Raw genomic sequence first — 24,019 nt, 5'->3', positions numbered from 1 at the left:
TTAAGGCCGAGTAATATTCCATGAATGTACCACACCATGTTTATTCACTCACCCGTATATGAATAAAAGGAGGTTGCTTCCTCCTTCTGGTTACCGTGAATAATATTGCTGTGAATATGGGTGTGTAGATACCTCTTTGAGACGGTGATAATTAATCACTTCGAGCAAGGGGCCTGCATTGTCATTTGGCATTGGGATGCCCAATTTACATAGCCAGTCCTGCGTGGGGAAACTGGATGAGCGTGAGCTGGAGCTCCGGGAAGGAGGTGGCTTGGCCCAGCATTGGAACCAGGCAAGAGCTGCGTTCAGAGGGAGTGGTGTGCGCCTGACCACCAAGCACGGGGGCGGGGGAGCCGGTGTGCTCAAAGACAGACTGGTGAGTCTTCGCCCCAAGATCAGGTTCCAGTCCCAATTCGTAACAAAAATTGGTGATGATACTATCCACCTTTAAAAAAGAAGGAAATTCTGACATGCTACAGCATGGACGAACCCCGAAGACCTTGTGTGAAGTGAAATAAGCCAGACATAAAAGGACACGTGCCGGATGATTCCATTTATATAAGGTACCTGGAGTAACTAAATACAAAACAGGATGGTGGTGACCTGAAGAAAGGGGAGTCGTTTAGTGGAGACAGAGCTTCCGTTTGAGATGATGAAAACGTTCTGGCCGTGGACGAGTGTGATAATTACACAACATAGTGAATGTGTTGAATGCCACTGAGTTGTACGTTGACATATGTTTAAAGTGGTAAATTTTATGCTGTATGTTTTACCACAGTCTTTTTAAAAAGTTCATGATGAGTGTTTTCATGTCAATCGTCCATATGCTGTTGAATACGCTTCCAGCGCCGGAATGGATGAGGGGCCGGGTGAGGGAGCTGATGCATATGAAGACCATTGTGAATCTGTCTGCTGCTCCTCTGATGCTCACGCCCTTTTCTTTATTCTTTCAGCCTCCACAGGAAATGCTATGTTTACTTTATGGAGGGAGAGTATTTTCTTTTTTTTTTCTTTTTTTTTGTCTTTTGTCTTTTGTCTTTTTTGTTGTTGTTGTTGCTATTTCTTGGGCCGCTCCCGCGGCATATGGGGTTTCCCAGGCTAGGGGTCGAATCGGAGCTGTAGCCACCGGCCTACGCCAGAGCCACAGCAACGCGGGATCCGAGCCGAATCTGCAACCTACACCACAGCTGCTCACGGCAACGCCGGATCGTTAACCCACTGAGCAAGGGCAGGGACCGAACCCGCAACCTCATGGTTCCTAGTCGGATTCGTTAACCACTGCGCCACGACAGGAACTCCGAGTATTTTCTATTAATGCAAAAATGCTATTCTTTTATCTGTTGTGAAGCATAGAAAAGATGAATGGCAGTACAAGCCGTTGGAATCAGTACCTGAGCATCTTTGAGTTGTCTCTTTTCCAAAGATGTTATATATTAAATACATTAATTTTGATAAGGGATCATCTTCACCCTTAGGACCAATTTCTCAAACTATCTGATACTCATCATCTAGAACCTAAAGTAATCAATAATTATGGATTTCCCCCCCCGAATTGCAGGTGGCTATGTTTCATGACCCTGTGAAAACTCATTCCTTTATTATTTCCAAAAAAATTGCCAGCCATTAAGTTTGTTCCATCATCCAGTTTCCATGTCTGTTCATCACGGTGTGGTTTTCTCATTTCGTAGAGTTTATATTTGAGGGCCCATTATGTGCCAGGCACTGTTTCAGTCACTAAAGATGTATCAGTGTACAAAACAGAAGAGAATCCCTGCTTCTGGGAGCTTTCATTCAGAGGAGCAATGGGACCAAACAGAGTAGAGGAAGGTGAAGATGCTGTGGAGGAAAAAAATGAAAGCAGGCGTGGGGATCTGGTTGTGACTTTTTGCCAAGATACTGTACAAATGTGATGTGACAGCGGTCCCTCTGCCCATCAGTATTTCAGTCTGGAACCTTGCCGCTGTTTCTCTTCGTACTGTCCCCTCCCCGCTTCCCGCCTCTGACGTCAGGCGCTCGACCTAAGATGTGCCCCACGGTGACCACCTCCCTCACTCCACGGAAAGTTATTTTAAGGTTTCTTTTAATTATTCTCATATCCAGCCCCTCATCTTACACATACTCTGTATGCAGTAGGTCTTGTAAGTGCATGTCTATTATATTTTCAAAATTAGAGAAGGAACCAACTCTCAGTGTTTCTAATACTGTTATTTTTCAGAGTCGTTCAAGTTCTAGGTTTACAGTCAGGCTTTCTTTTTAAAGAAATCACCTTACAAGGCTTCTCAGTTTTTTCACTGCCATATGAATTCAGCACAACCAAACATAGAATGATGTGACCTAATACGTATCTATCACCACGTTTCCTTCTCTGTCTTTTTAATATGAAAGTCTCAAAGTTGAGATTGGTCAGATCCTAAGAAAATTATCTGCTTGTCACAGACAACTGAATGAAAAGGTGAAGTGGATATGTCACAATAATACCATCTTGAATTTATATAGTACCCCCGATGTGTTAAGGTATTGGCAGCATTTCTTACCAATATTTAATTTAGCAGCGAGGATAAGCAGGTTGCTGTGAGTCAGACAAGTGAAGTGAAACAAGCATCACAGGGTAGGAAAAGCATGAGCTTTAGAATTACATGTTTTAGAGAGAGAACCAGATTTGAATGTAGAGTTGGTGACCTTTGTGTAGCCTCTGACACCATTTAAATCTGAGCTTAAGTTTCCTCATCTATAAAATGAGGATAAAATGAGATTGTACATGTATGTATAATAGAGTCTGCTCCAAGCTTTGCTGTGAAGTAGATATTCAGTAAATGTTGATATCCTTTGTCTTTCTTTTTATAAATAATCACTTCCTCGATGTACCTGCCCTGCTAGTCTGGGAGCTTGCTGATGCAAAGAACTTCACCTTACTTATCTGTGGCCCTAGCATAGTGCCTGGGCTGGTAATTCTTCAGTAAAATTGAATTTAAAAAATTTAATATTAAGCTTAATTTGGAAAAAAATGTTACTGAAATTGATTTACAATATTGTGTTCATTTCAGGTGTACAACAAAGTGTTTCAGCTTATGTAATAGATTCTTTTTAAGATTCTTTTCTATTATGGGTTATTATAAGATATTGAATACAATTCCTTGTGCTAAATAGTAAATCCTTATTGTTTATCTACTTTATATATAGTACTCTTAAATTTATCGCTTTCCCTCTTCTTCCCTTTTGGTAACCGTATGATTGTTTTCCATGTCTATAAGTCTATTTCTGTTTTGTTTATTCATTTGTATTATTTTTTAGATTCCACATATAAATTATATCATTTAATATTTGTCTTTCTCTGTCTAACTTTACTTAATATGATACTCTCTAGGTATACCCATGTTGCTGCAAATGGCAGTATTTCATTCGTTCTTATGGCTGAGTAATATTCCACTGTGTATATGTATCACATTTTCTTTCTCCATTCATCTGTTGATAGACACTGAGGTTGCTTCCATGTCTTGGCTATTGTAAATAGTGCTGCAGTGAACATTGGAATGCATGTATCTTTCAAATTACAGTTTTGTCTTGATGTATGCCCAGGAGTTGGGTTGCCGAGTCACATAGTAACTATTTTTCGATTTTTAAGGAACCTCCATGCTGTTTTCCATAGTGAGTACACCAATTTACATTCCTACCTGCACTGTAGGAAGGTTCCTTTTTCTCCACACCCTCTCCACCATTTATTATTTGTAGACGTTTTGATGATGGCCTTTCTGACCAGGGCGAGGTAGTGTTCCATTGTAATTTTGATTTGCATTTCTCTTATTATTAGTGATGTTGCACATCTTTTTGTGTGTCTGTTGGCCATCTGTCTGTCTTCTTTGGAGAAATGTGTATTTAGGTCTTCTGCCCATTTTTTGATTGGGTTGTTTATGATATTGAGTTGTATGAGCTGTTTGTATGTTTTGGACACTAAGCCTTGTCAGTCACATCACTTGCAAATATTTTCCTCCTTTCCATAGCTTCTCTTTGTTTTGTTTATGGTTTCCTTTGCTGTACAAGAGCTTATACATTTGCACAAATATTTTTAACAAAAGCATTTCTTATTTGGGGTTCAGCAGCATTCTTGCCAGCAGGGGTTCGTACTGCCTTCTCTTACTCACTCTTTCTCTCTCTGTGAGGTTTCTCCTTGAATCTTCCTAATTTGGAGGAGCCATCCAGCACAGAAGTGAGTGGGAAAGCCTGGAGGGACAGGTTTTTCCATGACTTGGATGGCTCTGGGGCCCACCACCACTTGCAAATGTCACAAACCCTGTCAGCTACACTGGACTTCTTGCCCAGAATATAAGTGGTTCTCGCTGTCCCCCTTACCCTGCCTGACAAGTGGCCCATTTGGCAGGGGCGGGCTGGATGGAGAGGATTTTCAAACGGGCCATAGAGACAGAGGTAGGAGGCCCTAAAGTCCTGAGGTTGGGGCGATCTCCAGTTGGCCCACCCCTCCCCAAGTGCTTTGTCAGTACTCAGTTTGCACACGTCACCGGAAACAATGAGCTAGGGAGAGGGGAGGTGTTTTTCTTCAAATTTAATATCCTGTGGGCTCTGACAGATGGCATATATAGTCAAATACTACCAACTACATTCTTCATCTCAGGAAGCTGTCTGGTCCGTCTCTGCTTCTAGAATGGCTTGCATTCAGCTGCTTGAGGAAAATGATACTCTGCTTTCCTTCAAAGACGTTGAAAAGGTGGTATGTCTCTATTTCCTGGAGTCTTCCATTCCCGTATTCTTTAATCATGTCTAACTCATGAAGTAGCTACATCTCCAGTTGATGAAGCCGACCTCATTTATGATGACATGTCATGTCCAAGCATTATGACTCCAAACTCTGACTTTTCCATGGTCAGCAGAATAGAGTGTCACACGGTTTGAGTGTGTGTGTGTGTGTGTATCTGTATGTATATGGATAACACACACAAATGTGTGATCACGTTATACTATGAAGGAAATGGTCAGAGGCTGTCTAGAGGTCCCTGTGTTGAGAGTCGGCTGAGGGTTGAAATAGAAGATGAAACTTAGTGGTCTTATTTTGTTTTGTAGAAGTTAAGCTAAAATTGGCCATGTGGGGGTTAAGATGGGCTGGGAAGAACAAAGGCCACGCCTCAAGCTTGGGCGCTTTAGCACAGATGTCTCTGCTGATGAAGCGTCTTTTAAGGAAGAGTCCTTAAGGGAAAGCATTGTTCAGCAATCAGAGACCAACAGGCTCAGTTCTACATGTCCATCCCCCGCCCCCCACCGCCCCAATACTAATTCTGTTCCCCAGTTCTCTGATGCCCTCACTTCTGAGTTTGGTGAAGTATTTTCTTGTTCTCTAAATAGGGCAATTTTTTTCCCCTTGAAGAGAAACTACAGTTACAATCTAATACTTCTAAAGGATTTAAACAAGGTTTAGTTTCCCTGGAAACCAGCCTCTTTCCTGATTATTATACACATTTTTTTGAGATCGGTAGCACCTGAATCTCCTGACAGCAAAGGCCACTTTAAAACTCACAATATGCGTGATATTTTAATGTGCATCCTAGTTGTTTTTAAAAACTCAAACAATGTACAGCACTGTGAATGTTTGGTCTTACTTCCCACTGTAAGAGAAAAGTGTGTGTGTGTGTGTGTGTCGGGGAGGGGGTGATGGATAACAAAATCTGGGATTTATTAAAAGCTAAGATTTTTAATAAGTTCTGGAGTCATTGGAGGTGAGGTGGTTATCACTCAGTGCTAGCGTTCCTGGCCTGGGATTATTGGGAGCGTTATGGTTGAGTAGCTAATCTTTTGTGGCCAGTGCTGCTTGCCTGTGTTGATAAGTATGATTAACAACTTTAAAAGCCAAATACATTAGCAAATGCCTTATAGCTGCCAGGAATGCTCATGGCCACCCACGCATCACAGCAAAATGAGAAAACAGTTCAGGATCCTAGTGTGCCTGAGCCTTTTAGATAAGTATGCCTCCAAGTTTGGTTTTGAAGTTGGGTTCCATCAAATCAGGTAGAGCTCTTGTTAGAAAGCAGTCAGATAGGAGCAAAAAAAAAGTGAAGAACATGCTTTTGGTTTGCAAAGTTGTAAAAGGGTGATGTTCGTGCTGGTTTCAGATCTACTTTAGGTCTGCTTTTATTCTGAAATTTCAAAGTGAACTTTCGAAGAGAGCCGAGACTTTTATTTATTTATTTTTTTTAGACATTTCATTGCATTAAAATGCATATGCATCAAAAATTGCATAATCCAATTTTTGATGGTAACCCTGAATAAAAGTCAAAACTCTCACTCAATACAAATTGAGCGAGGCCATGACAGGCAAGGTAATCTTCAAAACAGTGGAAGAAAGCCGGTTTAGAAAGTGATCAGCCTGACCTGTCCTGTGACCAGGGGCTTTGTTCCTCCAAACTGCAGCTTCCTTGTTGTTGACCATTAGCATCCTAATTAAAGCGGCCTCGGTGTTACACCCAGGAATTCTGGATTTCTCCGCCCAGAATTAAAAGATAACGCCATTGAAAATAGGAACCGGAATAAAAAGGTCAAGGGTTAGTAAATAGTGGAGTGAAAGGAAACGACCAGCATGGGATTAAAGCAGACAATGCTGAAGCGAACTGGCGCCAGTTTTCAAGAGGCAAATCCGTTCTTGCAGTATTGTCCTGTGCCCTCTGTGTGAAGTTGGCCTCGCCCCAGCAGGTAGTTTATCCTTTCAGCCCTGCTCTGGTCTCAACTGCGGAATGCCGGAACTTCACAGGCCTTCCCTACCAGGAAAGTGCCAAAGAAGGTTCTATGCCTTGGCATCAGAAACCACAAGCCAGCCCTCCAGGGCCTCCGATTTGTAGGAAAGATGTTGATATGATGAAGATTCCTTTTTTTTTTTTTTTAATTGCCTCTATCCTCCTGAGCCTATGGTTGTGAACACAGGGTTTCTTGTCCCACGTGATTTCATCTTCTCCATCTTCAGTGCGACTTGACAATGCACGATGAACTTTTTGCTGCCAAGATTTTTTTCCCCCTATTTCTCTCTCTTTTTTCTAGGCAAAATAAGCCAGAAGTTTATAACTTTTGGAACTTTACAAATATTGAAGTAGAAATCCTACATGTAGAATCCTATATGTATCACAAAGATAAGGCAGTGCTGACATTTTAAAACTGTACCTGATGTGGAATTAAGTTCTTATCTAGTAGATTCCATGTCCAGCTGTCATTGCTCCTGCAGTTCATTCAGAGCCTTCCTGCTGCAGATGTGTGGGCCAACTTTCCTTATGTAATCTTTTCAGATAAAGTTTCAAAAAAAAAAAAAAAAATCAGGGTCAGTAATCCAAGTAGCCCTGAGCCAAGGACCTTGATTTGCTTAAAAATGAGAGTATATCAGAAAAGGGGGTCGGTTGCTTCTGTCTGAAAAACATAATTTCACAGAATTTTCCATTTTAAATAATATTAGTGACAAATAGGAAATTTATAATTTTATAATGAAAAGTGACACTTTTCCCCAGAAAAAGGAAAGGGATTAAATACCATAGAAATTATATGACGGATTTCTTTTTCTTTTTTTTTTTTTTTTTAAACCTGTTTAGGAATGTTAAATGCTGCAAAGGGGATTTGGGGGGAGAGTGTGTTTTTAAAGCACAATATAAACTTGGTTTTGTTTGGTTTTCAACATTACCTGGAATGTTTGCTACTGAGATTGTGTTGGAGGCACACAGAGTATTCTGAGAACCTGAAAACCACAAGTCGCAACTTGAAAATGTGTTCTGTGACCCCAAAGACTGTGGGAAGTCACTGAGCCCTCATTCTGCACACTGGGGCACCTGGCCTACCTGTTTGCAGGATCCCTGCAAAGTAGCACACGTTGCTGCTTGCTCTCTGGGGCACGTGCTCCCAAGCAGCTCAGTATCCAGAGCCGAAAGTTTGGCATTGCCATTCCTGTAAGTGAGAGAAACTCTACCATAGAAGGTGGTATTTATTTTCTGCTTAAAATGGGGTAGAAAAAAAGGCAGGCATACTCCAGACACCTGTGTGCATGCTCGAGGAACCGTCTGTCACCTGTAGCAAGTAATACCATTGAATTCTACTCAATTAATTTTTTTTTTTTTTGTCTTTTTGCTATTTCTTTGGGCCACTTCCATGGCATATGGAGGTTCCCAGGCTAGGGGTCTAATCGGAGCTGTAGCCACCGGCCTACGCCACAGCAACGCGGGATCCGGGCCGCGTCTGCAACCTACACCACAGCTCACGGCAACGCCGGATCGTTAACCCACTGAGCAAGGGCAGGGACCGAACCCGCAACCTCATGGTTCCTAGTCGGATTCGTTAACCACTGCGCCACGACGGGAACTCCAATTAATTTTTTTTATTTATGAGTTGGTGTTGTCGCTCATCCATCCATCCTTTCATACTGCCCAGGATGTAAAACTATTGGAAAGGAACAGGAGGGGCAGCTCTGGCAAGTGACCCACCCAGAAGGACACAGGCAGGTTTCTGACTCCATTCTGGAGCCATGCTACTTCCTTGGCTTGGTCTCCCTGGAAGCAGATCTTTGACTAAACAGTCCCCTGGGTTCCATTAGGTTAAGCTAGTAGCTTTCTTATTTGTTCATTTGAAGGTCTCCAAGACTGTTATGTGAACAAAGTTAAGTCTTTGAATAATACATGTGATATAGTTCTATTTATGTAAAAATAATTGTCTAATGGGTGTGTAACATGGGTATATATGTACATGTATGTACAACGTGTATATTTTACACACACAATATTGTATGAATATATATACATGAAAGTTACACACAACTGTGTGTGTATGTAACGTGTGTGGGTGTGTGTATATATGTATATATATATATAAATATAAAGTTTGAAAGACACTAAATTGTTAATAGTGATGACCTCTAGGGAGGGAAATAGAATTAGGAGTTGGAGATTAAAAAAGAGACTTTTGTTTAATTTTTACAATGAGCATTATTTGGTATAATTAAAATATTTAAAAGTTATTTTCACTAGTTATTAAAATGCGTTAGCTAGTCTTTGATTTCACTTTGTGACGATAACAAAACATTTATTAAAAGTGGATGAACCTGGAGATCCCATCGTGGTGCAGCGGAAACAAATCCGACGAGGAACCGTGGGGTTGCCGGTTCAATCCCTGGCCTCGCTCAGTGGGTTGAGGATTCAGCATTGCCATGAGCTGTGGTGCAGGTCGCAGATGCAGCTCAGATCTGGTGTTGCTATGGCTCTGGCGTAGGCTGGCAACTGTAGCTCCGATTAGACCCCTAGCCTGGGAACCTCCATATGCCGCAGGTACGGCCCTTAAAAAAAAAAAGTGAATGAACCTGTACCACAGGGTGAGAAGTAGATTTTCATATTTATAATTATATACGTAGCCCAAAGCAAATAATGTGTAGTACATTTGGGGCATGTTTTTTTTTTTTTTCCTAATTTCTTTTTGCCAAGAAATTGGTGAATTACATAGAGTTCAAGATCTAAACCAGATAGGACCAAAAGAACGATCTTTGTTCTGGGCTCTTTGATCAAGCAAACTTAGGGACTTTTGCTGATCTTCTTAAACGCCCTGTGGGTTCCATGCCCCATGCTGTCTTTATTCAGGAACAGAAAATGGTCAGTTTGCTCTTGCACAGGTCTTCAGTTCTTTTTGCTAGATACTGTTAGCCAAAGAAGAATTTTGAGGCAAAAGAGCATCAACTACTTTTCCCCAAACCTCACAACCAAGTCATATTGATAACTCAACATAGGACCAAATCCTGTCAGATATATAGACATTTAGCAACAAGCAAACACCCCCTACACACACACACACACACACACTGATTCATGTAACCTATATACAAGCTTTAAGAAGTCCCAGCTCTTCGCTTTCCATATAGGTACTACAGCCTTACATGAAAGATTGAAAAGAGGCTTGAAGCAAACACCCAGATTCCAAAAACAGATTTCCTTACCCTTATAGCCTATATCAGGCAAGCAGAATCTTCTAGAAGTCACAGCTGTCAAAGTGAACTAAAATTATCAAATTGGTCGTGCACAACTCTTGGGTTCTCTTTGGTAAATAAGGGTAGCTCAGGAAGCAAGTTTTGAGTTGAAAGAGGAATAACTACTTCTCTCTCCAAAACCTTGTAACCAAATCATACTGATTACATGACTGGGACCATTTAAAGATTTAGGCAAGGACATTATCGCAGAGGTACAGACAAAGGTCTTAACTGGATCTGCACACTGAGATATGTTGAGCCCAAATGTATTTCTTGAACACCCTAATTCCACCCAGCATGCTAGTCAGCTTAACAATTTTTTGCCAGTTGAAACCCATTTTTGACCCTCAGAATACTACCTGGAGGTTGTTGATGGAGAGATGGCACCAGTGTGTGGCTTGTGACGTATAGGCTCCCTCTTTAGAAAGCCAGCTAAGCTGTCTCAGCCTTTGAATGCTCCATCAGATGTTAGCAGTGTTAATCTCAAAACACACATGTACCTCAACCATATACGCCCTTGTTTTAAAATAAATTACAGATGAGTACTGTGATAAGCTATTCTTGCAGAGAATTCTGGTTCTTGAATTGTAATTAATCAGATTTAACCCTTTAGGTGTAGTTGTAATCACCTATATTTTAAGACTCACTGTGCAATGACAGAGAATACATATTAAATGTTTAAGCCATGCTCTGTCTCAGCATTTTACATGTATCAACCCACTTAATCTTCACAGCACTCCTAAGAGGTGTACTATTGTTATCCACTCAATAAGGAGAGATCTCAAATAACCTGTCCACGTTCACACAGTGTGTACCTTGCAGAGTCAACATTGGAACCCAGGCACTGAGACATGAAGTACAGGTTTTTTTTACTGCTTGAAAGAGGGAATTTGTGCTAACCCATGAAGCCACACTGCCCTCCGTGGCTGCAAAATCCTTCCCTTAATTTGCTTTGCACAGATTCTGTGCATGAGACAGATTGTCTGTCAGTTTGGAAAGACTCTTCCCTTAATGCGCTGTGTTCCTCTCTAGTGTTCCCATTTTCGCAGTGTTTTCCTCTCTGCAGAGCTGAAACGTTTAATTGTCAGGCCTGGCTCTGCAAAAAAGAAAACAAAATCCCCAAGGAGCCACGTCCATTGCCTTTTGGATCAATGGGGTGCCCTTTCAAACAGTACACAGCTGCCGTAGACCCCCATGGTTTGCTGTTGAACCCTAACCCTTCTGTGAGGCTGGACTCTACTTCTTGTATGTGATCATTAAAGATATCCTACGGTTGAGGAATTCCCGTCGTGGCTCAGCAGAAATGAATCTGACTAGTATCCATGAGGACACAGGTTCAATCCCTGGCCTTGCTCAGTGGGTTAAGGATCTGGCGTTGCCGTGCACTGTAGTGTAGGTCACAGACGCAGCTCGGATTCCATGTTACTGTGGCTATGGTGTAGGCTGGCAGCTACCACTCCAACTCAGTCCCCGGCCTGGGAACCTCCATATGCCTTGAGTGCAGCCCTAAAAGAAAACAAACAAACAAACAAAAGACAAAAAGATACCCTGCAGTTGAAAAGAAGGGGATGATTGAAACATTCGTTCCCCAGTTGAAGGATTACATGCCTGAGGACCGGTGGATCAGTGCTAATGTTTAATGCTGTGCTTGGTGTATAAACTTGCACTGCACTTACACCTAAGCGTGGATATTGCTTGTGATGCCCAGAGTCTGAGAAAAATGGGAAGCTTCTGATGTCGTGCCATTTGCCTTGCCATCTCATGTAATCCTTAAAAACATTTCTTGTCCCAAACATGGATGGTGTTCCTTTTCAAGTTCTGATGCTGCCCAGGCACAGGTGTATTGGGCTTTTGACTGTGAACATGAGCAGGGCTGGATCAGACAGGTTTCTGACACCTTCAAGTTGCTGGTTGTGGGCAAAGCTGACACATACACTTGGGTAGGTTATACACTGCACAACTCCAGGTTGGCCTGTTTCTGGGGAAGACAAATGCCAATCTGCAAGTAAAATTCAAATCCTGAGGTTCCCACCCAGGGCTTATTCCAATCCCCAGTATTTTCTTTCCTTGGCCATAAATTCACTCCTTGCCTACAACTTCTGCACATTCTCCTAACCACTGGCAACCAGGTCCTCTCACCAGCACTCTACACCAGCTCTCCTGTGACTGAATGTCTATTTTAAATGTCTGTAGAGTGTACTTCATTATGTGAATGTACCTTAACTTATTTGTAGGTCCTCTATTTGTGGGCATTTAGGTAGTTGACAATCTTTGGTGATTACAAATATTGCTGAAATTAAAACTTGCACGGGTGTATAGCTGTCTGCAAATAGCTCCAGGTAAAATTCCTCAAGGTAGGAATCTCTCTAACTCATGTCCGTTGATGCCCCAAGGTATGCAGCTGCCTCTGGCATCTCTCCTTTTTTTCACCCTTATCCTTCAAGTTCAAGTTGTTATGACCTCTTGCTTCAAGTGTTACATTAGCCTCCTAAGAGGGTCAGTCTGCCTACTCGCTCCTTTATAATCCATCTTAAACATGATTTCTAGAACTCACTACTCAGATGATGTTACATTTATTCTCAGAAACCTCCAAAGGGTCATGATTGCTGCTTGCACTTAAGTATTAACTCCTACGCCCCCTCCCAGCATCCAAGACCGCACCACCGAACCGCCCCTCCTCGTCTTGGGAGTCTCGTACCCCGTCATTCTCCCACATGTTCCTGGTGCTTCAGCAGAACCAGATGGTTCACCCTTTCTGGAGTTTGCCTTGCTCCTGTCTCTTTCTGTGCCTTAGAGCTCAGTCTTTACGGTAGGAGTGTCCTTCTCTTTCAAGGGTGCTCCCGCATCTCTGCCCAGGCACATCTTTTCCCAGACTTTCATCCTACCACCCTAGCCCAGTTTTCTGGACTCTCCCGCCCCCATTCCCAAAACTGGATGTGACCCTTCTCCCCTGAGCCCCAGCCGCACTCTTCCTCTCCCCCACTGTTCTTTACAATATCCTGTTTCAGATTGTAATCCTTCAGTCACAGTAAACCTGCTGCTAGCAGCCTGTATCTGAGGTTCCTAGTAGAATCCTTGAGCATTATAAGAGTAAAGAAAATATTCATTGGATTAGATCTTCACAGTTGGTAAATTCTCTTACCCCAAACTGGTGTAATCCTTCAGTTTGTGGGAAAGAGCTCATACACCTGAAGCCACTAGGAAAGGAGATTGGCTTGCCTGTGTACTCGGTTGGGAGCACAGGAGCGCCCTGGCAGCGAGGGGGCAGCAGGCTACGGGCAGGAGCCCATGTCATCTGCCTTTCCTCGCCCCTGCTCGGCGCACAGCTAGCTGCCCTTGACGCGGGCCACATGGAGCAGGGAATTTGGGTTTGGAAAGCTCACTTCTTGCCGCCACAGCACACAGGACTTGCATCCCCTATTAGGAAGAATGTACCTAACAATCCCTGTGCTTTCATTAAAGGGATGTTTACAAACATCCTGTTTCTTGACTCATTCTGGGGGTCAGCAGATGACATTCTCGTGGGAGGAAGTGAGAATGGGGAGGCGGGAAGGGGCGTGCGTAGACAGCCGGATCAGATCAGAGGTCCAGCAACAACACTCCTCTCTCTTCAGTGGCCCAGAAATCCTCCTTCCCCACAAATCCCGGCTTCACACCTGTCAGGACTGGAAGGACACGCAAGTCGTCCTGGCTTCAAAGGTCGCTGGTTTTCCAAGCTGAGGTTTTTGGGCTTCTCAGGATCACCTCCTAGTCGTCCTCTAGAGTAAGCAGCTCTTACCTAGTTGAGTTTCTCACTCATTCCCTTACTCACCAGACACCAATTGTGCGTGTCCCTGCTCTTGAGGGCCTCACAGGCAGGTGGTGGATGATGGTTCTGGGATTCTTGTGTGGAAATGTGGAAGGAAAACCAAGGTTTCAGACTCACTACTCATCCGCGCTCTGACCTGTGCTCACCGCGAGAGCCCTCACTGTAAACGTCAAACGCTCACAACCTGAGTTGCTATTTTCCTCGGCGTGTGCTCTCCACCCTGCACGTTAGTCCCAGAATCATCTTATCTTTAGTTTCCTTTATCACAGGCCGTGGTATTTGATTTGGTAGCATCCTTTGCCAGAGTAAATATTTATGCTTATTTAATTTTATTCTCAGTTGCTGAAAAGAACAATACAAAAGTTAAACAATTAACAATAAATTATTTTACCATCTTAATTTTGCAATCACCTGTCAAGACACCAGAGCTTTGCTCTGTGCCTTTTGTGTTCAAGGACACCATCCAAGAAACAAAACTGAGACTCGAACCTGGGTCTTGTGATTCTGGATCCTAGTGCGGTCTTCAGATCCTTTGCCTTATTTTAGTAACACTTCACAGAGCTATTTGCTATAAATGTGCAGCCTTTCTACCTGATAAGGTGTGATTACTGTGCAGAACAAGCCTAACAATGCACCCTGCACCCCGCCGATATCCAGAGCAGACGGGTGTTACGCATTTGACTCTGCCCGGTAGGCACTCTTCCCTTAGCTAGACCCTGAAAGGCATCCCACACCTTCTCTGGACTCACCAAGTTCATCAGTAGTACAAATGCCAGCAAATCTCGTCACTTAGGAGGTGTCCTGTCATCTGAATATGAATGATGACCTCTGTTTGGGGACAGAAAGCTACAGTACACCAATTTTATAATGTCCTGTTTCAGCCTTTTTTTTCCTTTTCCATTTTTTTCCTTGGAATCAGTTTTCATAATTTTAACATGTTCAAAGTTATCCCGTCATGGGCACATGCGTGTGTGTGTGTGTGTGTGTTTCAGTCATGGGCCTCTTTCGAGTCTCTGCAGGCATGGAAAAATCTACGCCTGGTTGAAAACCCTCCCTCCTGTCCTCTGAAGTTTGAGGACAACTTACCATGGGATTTGTTATATAACCTACACCCTTGGCGGGGGAGACCCCTAAACGAGGATCACCCCTCTTGGTCTGGGACAGACCAGCAGCTTTTTTCCTCTGGTACGTGCCGTAGCTACTGAGCCAGTTTTAAAGGAGAGGATTTATAGGAAATCCAGCTGTGAGTTTTCGTTTTTCTCTTAGAGCTAGAGGCGGGGCCAAAACCACCCTCAGACCAGGCACAGCATTGACCAGGCTAGAAGGATGTGGAACAGTCTCACTGACAACAGCTAAGCACGGGGGAAATATTAGCTGGCAGAGATAACCAAGAGGAAACACTCAGCGACAGATGCACCATCTGTCAGTTTCAGAGACGCGATTTTCAAGAAAGCAGAAAATGAAATGAAGACAAGAATGGTTTTGTTTCAAAGGTACAGCACAGCTTAAGGACGTTTTTAAACAAAGTAAGTTTGTATTCCATTGAAGAGGCCCTGGCATGGGTAAGACAACACTTATTTCCTATTTATACTGGGAGTTGTGTTATGGATGTGTATAAAGTGTTCTTTGGGTGTCCTTGATATTTAGAGGGACGATCTTGTAGCAAGAATTTGATTTAAGATGTACAGCAGTGGCTCTCCTTTTGATTATTCACTTTAAAAACATTTGAAACTTACAGTAAGATTTATTTACTTTTATTTAACCTCAGAAAATTGTTTTATCTCAGTTAGTGTAAAGATACTGATATCAGGTTTTCTTTCTTATTTTTTTGAACTATGGGCAGAATTACCTGTATCTTTCCTCAAAGGCAACTGGGCGAGAAAGTGTCCTCTCAGATGTGAGAGGCTGGCAGAAAATGCTGTCTATTGGGTATTTAACTCCCTGAGATCAGTTGCAGAAATAGCCGTGAACATGAGCTAAACTTCTATATGCCTTTCCTCCTAATGTTATTGTGTTGACATAGTTTTTAAAGAAAGCTGCATCTGGATCTTCTTTATAAGCTGCCATAGAAAACAATCCTGCTGGATATGTTTAATACATCTTCAAACGTCTTAGTTTTCAAACAAAGTTGGACTTGTGCTGTTTGTTATTGTGTGTTACACCTAAGACATCTGCATTTCATGTCCCATATCATGTGTTTTATTAGGCTGGGATGTGTCTCATTCCAAAGAGATCTAAAGCAGTGATTTGGAATGATACGTTTACACAAGCAGTAGCAGAAAGTTTGGAGGGGGATCACAGGATCCCCTGTGTTAGAAAAGGCAGTTCTCTTAAAATTGACACAGGCGAAAAGGGACTGACTTTGTGCTGGCATTAGCAAGCCGTGGAGTCCCAACCAGAAGTGGAAGAAGCCCAGGCCGTAAACTGGCAGAAGCAGAAACCACTCAGTGTTATGGCCCAATATGGATGTCAGAACTTCAGAGCATGTGTGGGAAAGTGGCTGCCGTCCAACGTCTGGAATCATTTATCTTCGGGCCGAGTCTAGAGGACAACTGTTTTTGCATTTACAGAAATCCTTGCTGATTGCTTCCATTTACATAGAGTCAGCGGAGTGCCCGGTGGTGGGACAAGAACGAATGGGGCCGAGTATTGATCTCTTTCTGCCTTTGCTGACATCCCGGTCTCATTAGTGTTCCTGGCACCTTTGAATGAGGTGGCGCTGTTCCGAGCAACCACACGCTTTCTACAGGGCCCCCTTTCCACACGTTTCGTAATAAATGCCACGTTGATGTCTTGTCTTATTCGGGCAGTCAGAAACTGAAAGTTGCACATTTTGTCTTACTGTCTTTTCAGAAGCTTAACTTGTTTCTAGAGTCTATATTTAAGGGGGCGGGGGGAGAGAATATCAGTGGACGGAATTCTCTGTAGACTCGCTTCTGCTTATGCAGTTGTTTAGAGATGTGTGCGAGATGGCCTTTCGGAGATTCTGGAACACACTCTCCGTGATGTATACCTTATCTGTCTGTGAGGGTCAGATACACCCGCCAGTATGTTCTGCGAGTGCTGAGCTCACATGCGCTGACATATGCTGACAGGTGACAGGATAGCATCCAGACCCATTTTTCTAATGTGTGAACGAATGTTTGCCAATTTCTGACAGTGCCCTGTCAGGCCTGATGAAGACACTTTGAATTTATTGCAGGGACCAAGGTAACAGTCAGAAGCCTTGGATTTCAGCCGCTCCTCTTATGCTGCCTACCTCGGCAACCTTGAGGAAAAGAGTAACCTTCTAATAAATCTGTGTCACTGCTTAAAAATACAGCAAATAACTCCAGCCATCTCTTTGACGCCCAGAGACATTTCAAATGTCAGCAAGATATTTATATTGTGTCCTGTGCTGTTAGTTTTTAGCGTGTGTGTCACTTATGAAGTTGCCTCTGTGTCCTTAGACTGAAAAAGCTGAAAAACTCTGGTCACTGAAAACAAAATTCTGTAATCTTATACAGTGATGCTTTTGCTTGCAGTAGCCTGCTCTTGAAGCTACTTGTACTAATCTTTTTCCTGTTTGTAATTATCGTTTGATTTTCTCATCACAGTTGTGAAATAACAGGCATTCTCTCAAACAGGTTGAAGTTGTAGAAGCTAGGTTAAAATGGGTGCAGTCTGCCCTGATCTGGTGTGCTTAAATATACATAATTTTTAAAGTTCCTAATTCCAGTAAGTGGATAATAATGCAAACTGTCACCTAATATTTTCTAACGTTTATATAGACATATATATCATATTCAAATAAATCATACTCATCTTCATATAAGATATGGATATTTGTGTGTATACATAGAGAATCTCTAAAATATTCCAATAAAAGCAACAGTATATACAATATTAAAAAATAGGAGCTGTTAGTGTATTCTCATTTTTGAACCATTTTCATTTTAAGTGTTAAATATAACAGCTTAGTATAGTGCAAATGACATCAGAAGTCAGAAGTCACACCTGCCAAGTTCAGCTGCTAATACCACTACACTCCAGACAAAATCATCCCTGTAGGCACCGTTCGCTGAGTTTGAGCTCTTAAAGCGCAGCTGCCCTGTGAGCCATGCCACTCGATTGTGTGACCTTGGGCAAGTCACTTAACCCCACCGACTCATAGTTCTCCTGCTACAGTATGAGAATAAGAATGTGTGAGAATATGTAACGTGATGCAATAAGTAAACCTTATCACTTAAGGTTGTTATGGGGGTCAAGTGGCATAATATATGCGAAAATGCTTTAAAAACCTTAAAGCCATTTGTTTGCTTCCTGGAATATTCCTTTCCTTCCTTTCTTAATAAGTCTTGCTCATCATTCAGAGGCTTCTCTTGACCCTCCTTTTTTTTTTTTTGTCCGCATCTGCGGCACATGGAGGTTCCCAGTCTAGGGGTCGAATCTGAGCTGTAGCTCCCGGCCTATGCCAGAGCCACAGCAACACAAGATCCAAGCCATGAATACAACCCACTCCACCGTTCACGACAACGCCAGATCCTGAACCCACTGAGTGAGGCCGGGGATCCAACCCGCATCCTCATGGGCCCTGGTGGGGTTCGTTATCGCTGTGCCATGGCAGCAACTCCTTAACCCTCTTTCTGATCTCCTCCCTCCTTTGAACATCGAGAGCCCTTCACGGAAAGGACTGGCCAGTTTGCCATCCTCTGCCTCCTTCCCCGCCCGCCTGTTGCCCCAAACGCTCGCTCCATGTGCTCTCACACCTCCACCCTCTGCTCGTTCCAGTCCCCGAGCGCCACTAAATTCTTTCTCTACTACTTTTGATCATCTCTTCATGCTCCAAAGCTGCCTTAAACATCACTAGCCCGTGAAGCTTTGCTAGTCTTCCACAGCGTCAGGAGCTTCTTCATTCATGGTTCCCACAGGATAAACTTCCAATAAAGTTCTTATCTTCTTCTACTACATTCTTTGTTTACGTCTCTCTCTCTCCCTCTGGGGGCTCCTCGAAGACAGGGAAAGCTCCATGTTTCTTGGATTCCCTAGTGCTTGTGATGGTTTCTCATAACTGGCTGGCTGGTATTCAAGTAATGTCTGCTGAATGAATGAACTAGTCAGTGTTTCCATATCCTTCTGAAAATGTTACCTCATGCGTGGTACACTGTCATCGCACACTTCTTGGGACAGAGTCTCGGTACTCATTTGTGTGTCTGGAATATTTGACCATGATAGTATAAGAGCAGGTCGACTGTTTCAGGCCAGAAAAGCTGTGTATGTCATCCGCAGTAGACAAACCGTTAACCTACTAGTCCTATCTGTGTCCTACGAATTACACTTAGCTCACTGAAAAATTAAAGCTGTCAATCAACTGTCCCTATTTGGAGAAAGCCTTGATTTTTCTGTTAGATGTGTTTTAAAAATAAAATGTCATCATCTTTTTTGAAAAGCAGCTTGGTTGCATTTATCAAGACTCTCTTATCCAGTAAATCCCCTTCTAGGAAATTATCTTAAGAAAGTGGTTAAAAAAAAAATAAAGATTTCTGGGAGTTCCCATCATGGCACAGCGGAAACAAATCCGACTAGGAACCATGAGGTTGCGAGTTCGATCCCTGGCCTCGCTCAGTGGGTTAAGGATCTGGTGTTGCCACGAACTGCGGTGTAGGTCGCAGACGTGGCTTGGATCTGGCATTGCTGTGGCTCTGGCATAGTAGGCCGGTAGCAACAGCTACGATTAGACCTCTAGCCTGGGAACCTCCATATGCCGCAGGTGCAGCCCTGAAAAGACAAAAAAAAAAAAAAAGAAAGAAAAAAAAATTTTTTAATAAAAAAATAAAGATTTCTGAACAAAGCCAGTTAACATGATATTATTCATAAGTAATATGAAAAATGGCAAGTAAGTTGATACTAGCATTATTTTAATGATCATAATAAAGTTTTTAATAGTCTAAAAGTTGCCTAATCAATTACATGAAAGTGTACTGACCTGATACTTTTCAAAGAACTAAGGGTATACTTGAAGAAAGCACATTTGCAACATCTTACCAGAGTCCTAATTTTACTACTCTCCCTTTTCTTAATTTAGAAAATGTTGATAAGGTAACTTTTGGAGCCAAGGTTTTAAAACTCTCCGAGGGGACAATAATCTTAGCATCAAGAGAGGCCTAAAAGTCCTGTCTTACCCACTTTTATTAAAAAACAGACTGTCACTGAGAAAGATGGAAATTCTCACTGGTTTAACTTCTCGCTTGAACTGAGGTTAAAAAACAGTTTAAAAGGGAAAATTTGAGTCTACGCGTTAAATGACTACAAAGAAAACTATGTAAATTGTGAAAGCTTTTTATAATCCCTGACTTAATCTTCTTCTGCATAGAATAACTGGCAGAAGTAAAGCCATTTTATCATAATAGTTTCTGCAAGTTACATCAAGATAAATCACAGGAATACTGGAAATAATCTTCTATCAAATCAGGATCACAGGGTCCGTTGAACCCCGAGCTGACTTGGAAGCACCACTGCTCTCTGTTTTACACCTTCTCTGATAAGCTGGTCAGGGGCCTCACCTCTGAGATCTGCTGTCCATTGCCTCCCTCTTTGCTCAAGAGGGAAGACTTTTCCTTCTTGCAGTTCTTGGGGATAATCCTTGAAAGGCATCCCCACTAATAATGCCCCTCCATGAAGCCCTCCGTAAAGAGGTCATTCAGAGGACTCCTGCTGGATGGGACCTGTCCTCAGTGGGCCTGGCATCTTGTTTTCAAGGGGCAGAGAAGATGGACCGCCTTTAAAGATGTTTCTCAATGGCCCCATAAGTAACGCAAGTCCCTGCTTCCCAAAGTTCACTGTGTAAATGGGGAAGGAGTGCCAGCTTCAAAAATGAATACAAGGAGTTCCCGTCGTGGCGCAGTGGTTAACGAATCCGACTGGGAACCATGAGGTTGTGAGTTTGATCCCTGGCCTTGCTCAGTGGATTAAGAATCCGACGTTGCCGTGAGCTGTGGTGTAGGTTCCAGACGTGGCTGGGATCCCGCGTTGCTGTGGCTCTGGCGTAGGCCGGTGGCTACAGCTCTGATTAGACCCCTAGCCTGGGAACCTCCATGTGCCATGGGGGCAGCCCTAGAAAAGGCAAGAAAAAGACAAAAAAAAAAAGGAATACAAACACAGTGATAGACAACTCCCCAGAGGGGCTGCCTTGACCAAACCCAGGGTGAAGTCAGAGGGTCACGGGAGGGAGCAGGGAGAAGTGGAATCCTGGGTTGGGGGGTGGTGACTCTACAGGAAAGCCAAGTCTTGATCAGGAAAGCTCCTTGAAGCCTCCTTCTTGGCCAAGTTGTGCAAGATCGAGAAGCGCCTTCCCGGGGCCGGCATGGTAGTTGACGCCTTGCCAGTGGCTTCCACTCGCAGGGGTGATGGTGGACCGTTTTGCAGCCTGAGCTGAGCCACGCTGGTTGTCTGAGGTAGCGGTGGATGAGAGCGCTGACAGCTCGCCAAGGAAGGGCGTGCGTGCCACCAGCAAAGCAGAGGGGAAGCAGTTCAAGGTGGGCATGCCCTGCCCTTCAGCCTCTGCAGAGGGGCCTCCGGAGACCCTGTGCTCTGCAGTCTGCAAAGGCCAAAAGGATCCTGTCTGAATTTGTTGCTCGTGAGTCTAGAATGTAAACTCACTCTGTAGCGTCAGAGAAGATTATGCTCTGAAAGCTTGTTGAAATTATTGGTTCTCTACTCCCCACAAGAGAACAATGAGTTGAACCATCTCCTGAAAACCATTCTTTCCACCTGTGCTTATTATCCTGCCTCCTGGACCATATGTACCCGGCCTGGCCAGTGAGCAGCTATGTACATCACAGACAGCCTGGGGAGGAGAAACCCAGCAAGCAGGTGAGACCCACGTTCTCGAATTAGCCATACATCACTCCATGAAAAGAGCCCCTGTGTGATGGAGGCATTCTATCTGGTGTTCTTTGAGGCTTGTAAGTACTTGAACAAACACAAAATGGTTAATAACGATAGCGGGTGCTCAGTTTAAAGAAAAGTGCGCCCAGCATGGCTAGACTTCAGGATGTGTGGGGAGGTAGCTGCATCAGGAAATAGGGCTAGAAAAGGAGATCAGAGCTAGATCTTTGAAGGCTTTTAGATGTCATTCGTAAATCATGCATGGCTCTTGACAACTTGGGAGGAGCCTGGTGATTTTTAACTTAAACTTAGCATGAATGTTCTGGTAAAAGGCTAAATTGGAGAGGAAGTGATGGTACCGCATGTGGGTCCCCTGCAGTAACCCATCCATCCAGGACCATGCAGCCCTCCAAGGAGTCAAGAGTTATGAACTGGGTACCATTGCGTGTCAGGCTGAATTTTAGGCTAGAGAGATCTATCAATACACAAAGCAGGGAAAATGTCCTGTCCTCGGAGAGCTTGTGATCTAGTACAGAAGACAGACAATAAGCAACATAAATAAAAAATGTTCCGTTTGAGTTACAGTTGATAAGGAGAATGAATAAAACAGGGCAATGTGGTATGCAGGTGAGCAAGAGGCGGTAAATTTTGTGAAAAGGTGGCAAGGGGTGGCCTCTTGAAGGGACCTGAATGACGATGACAGCGAATGACAGAGGGTGTCTGTAGATTCTGAAGCAAGCGGGTGTCAAATGGAGGCTACAGAAAAGGCAGAGGCTCTGTGCAGATGCGCCTGCAGTGCTCAAGAGCTGACTCTCTAGTTGAGCCAGTGTTGAGCAGGAGGAGGAGGAAAGAGAGGAGCTATTTCAACAAAAGCATCCTTCCCTGACGAGGGAGTCTGGTTAATACGGAAGAGGTTACAGACAACGTGGCAGGGGTGGGGGTGCGTGGGTTTCCACTGAGTGACTCAGGTCCATGTATTTGGTGTGAAGACAGCCTTGATGACCTCATCAAAGGAAGAGGTGAAATCAGCCAAGGGCAAGTAAAGAGCATGGGAGGAGGGCTGGGAACTGGTCGTTAGTGGCAAGGTTTTGGACTGGCTGCTGGGAGGAATAGGAAAAGAACCTTCCTGGGTATGAATATAAGGATTGATGGCCAGTGTTTAGTTTACCTGTGGCTTTTTTTTTCTTTTTTCTGTTGGGCAAACATATATTAGCACTTAACTGTATGAGTAGTGCTGTGTTGAATGCTGGACATGCAGAAGCGAAGTGTGCCCCCTGACAGAGGAAAGAGATGCTTTCTAAATACATAAAATGTGTTCCTTTATCAGATTAGGAGGCAGCACAATATTTAACTTCTCACAACAAGCCCACTTGTGTTAAAATTTTATTGGGCTGATGCCTACAATATCCATATTAAAAAAAAAAAAACTTTCTCTCCCTTTTCTATAGAGTTGATTCATTTAGAACCAAATAGTTGTATTTTTCCAAAAATTAGCCGCATGTAAATCATCTGTAAGACCGAATTTTGTACCAGTGTGCCTTGAGGTACATCTCATGGATGTGGGTGTGCTCTGAATGGGTTATATAGGTCTGCTGAAGAGGTGAATACCCTTAGCCCTTGGGCTGGCTGAGCCTAAAGTAGCCTAAGGCTTCATCTGATAACCTGGGGCCCCCAGCAGCCTGGTAGTTGATCCCAGAGTGCAGGGCAAATTCAGCGAGGGCCTTGTTGAGAAAGAAAGGTTGGGAAGGATGGGACTGGAGTCGGCCCTCCAGAGCACCCGCCCTGTCCTCACGTTCCCTAGCAAGGTAGCGCCACGCTCTTTTGAATGTACGTGCTTATCAATAACAAGATGTTGAGCCGTTATTTTCAAGGTATCTACCTGAATTTGTAAACTATATACATGTTCCACTATCACTAACTCTTTCAGATCATAAAGGCCAAAGCTCATCAACAATTATATACATCTTTATTTCAAATAATCTTCCAGACAGTTTAAACTATTGCAGCTGACTTCTTATCTGGTTTAAACATATTTCTATTGTTCTTAACTGGTAGATGTAATTGCTCCAGTGCCAATACCAGAGGGAGGGAAATCGCAGCTTTGTCACTTTCTTGTTGACCGCTCTTGAGCTGTTAATTGGTACTGTCTTCTCTTCATGGTTTCTCTACAGGAATCTTTAAGTTGCTTCTCCATTTTGTGAGGGTTATTTTGGTTAAAAGTAAGCAGTGGGGGGAGTTCCCATCATGGTGTAGTAGAAACAAATCTGACTAGGAACCATGAATTTGTGGGTTCGATCCCTGGCCTCACTCAGTGGGTCGGGGATCCTTCGTTGCTGTGAGCTGTGGTGTAGGTCACAGATGTG

General features: G+C 43.3%; 1 protein-coding gene across 6 annotated transcripts in view; it reads left to right on the top strand.

The window, feature by feature from the left end:
• STARD13 (StAR related lipid transfer domain containing 13) overlaps nt 1-24,019 on the top strand; it is a 220,355-nt gene that overhangs the window by 105,600 nt on the left and 90,736 nt on the right. Inside the window, exon 1 of one of the 6 annotated variants that reach the window (XM_047756344.1) lies at nt 14,817-15,352. The exons of the other annotated variants lie outside the window; for them this stretch is intronic. Coding sequence (XP_047612300.1) covers nt 15,349-15,352 — 4 coding nt within the window. The 5' untranslated portion in view covers nt 14,817-15,348. Of the gene's footprint in view, nt 1-14,816; nt 15,353-24,019 lie in introns of those variants that run through there. 6 annotated transcript variants of the gene reach the window in all.

This window comes from Phacochoerus africanus, chromosome 13 (assembly GCF_016906955.1).
Source record: "Phacochoerus africanus isolate WHEZ1 chromosome 13, ROS_Pafr_v1, whole genome shotgun sequence".
NCBI lineage: Eukaryota > Metazoa > Chordata > Mammalia > Artiodactyla > Suidae > Phacochoerus > Phacochoerus africanus.
This window is presented reverse-complemented; position numbering and strand designations above follow the sequence as displayed.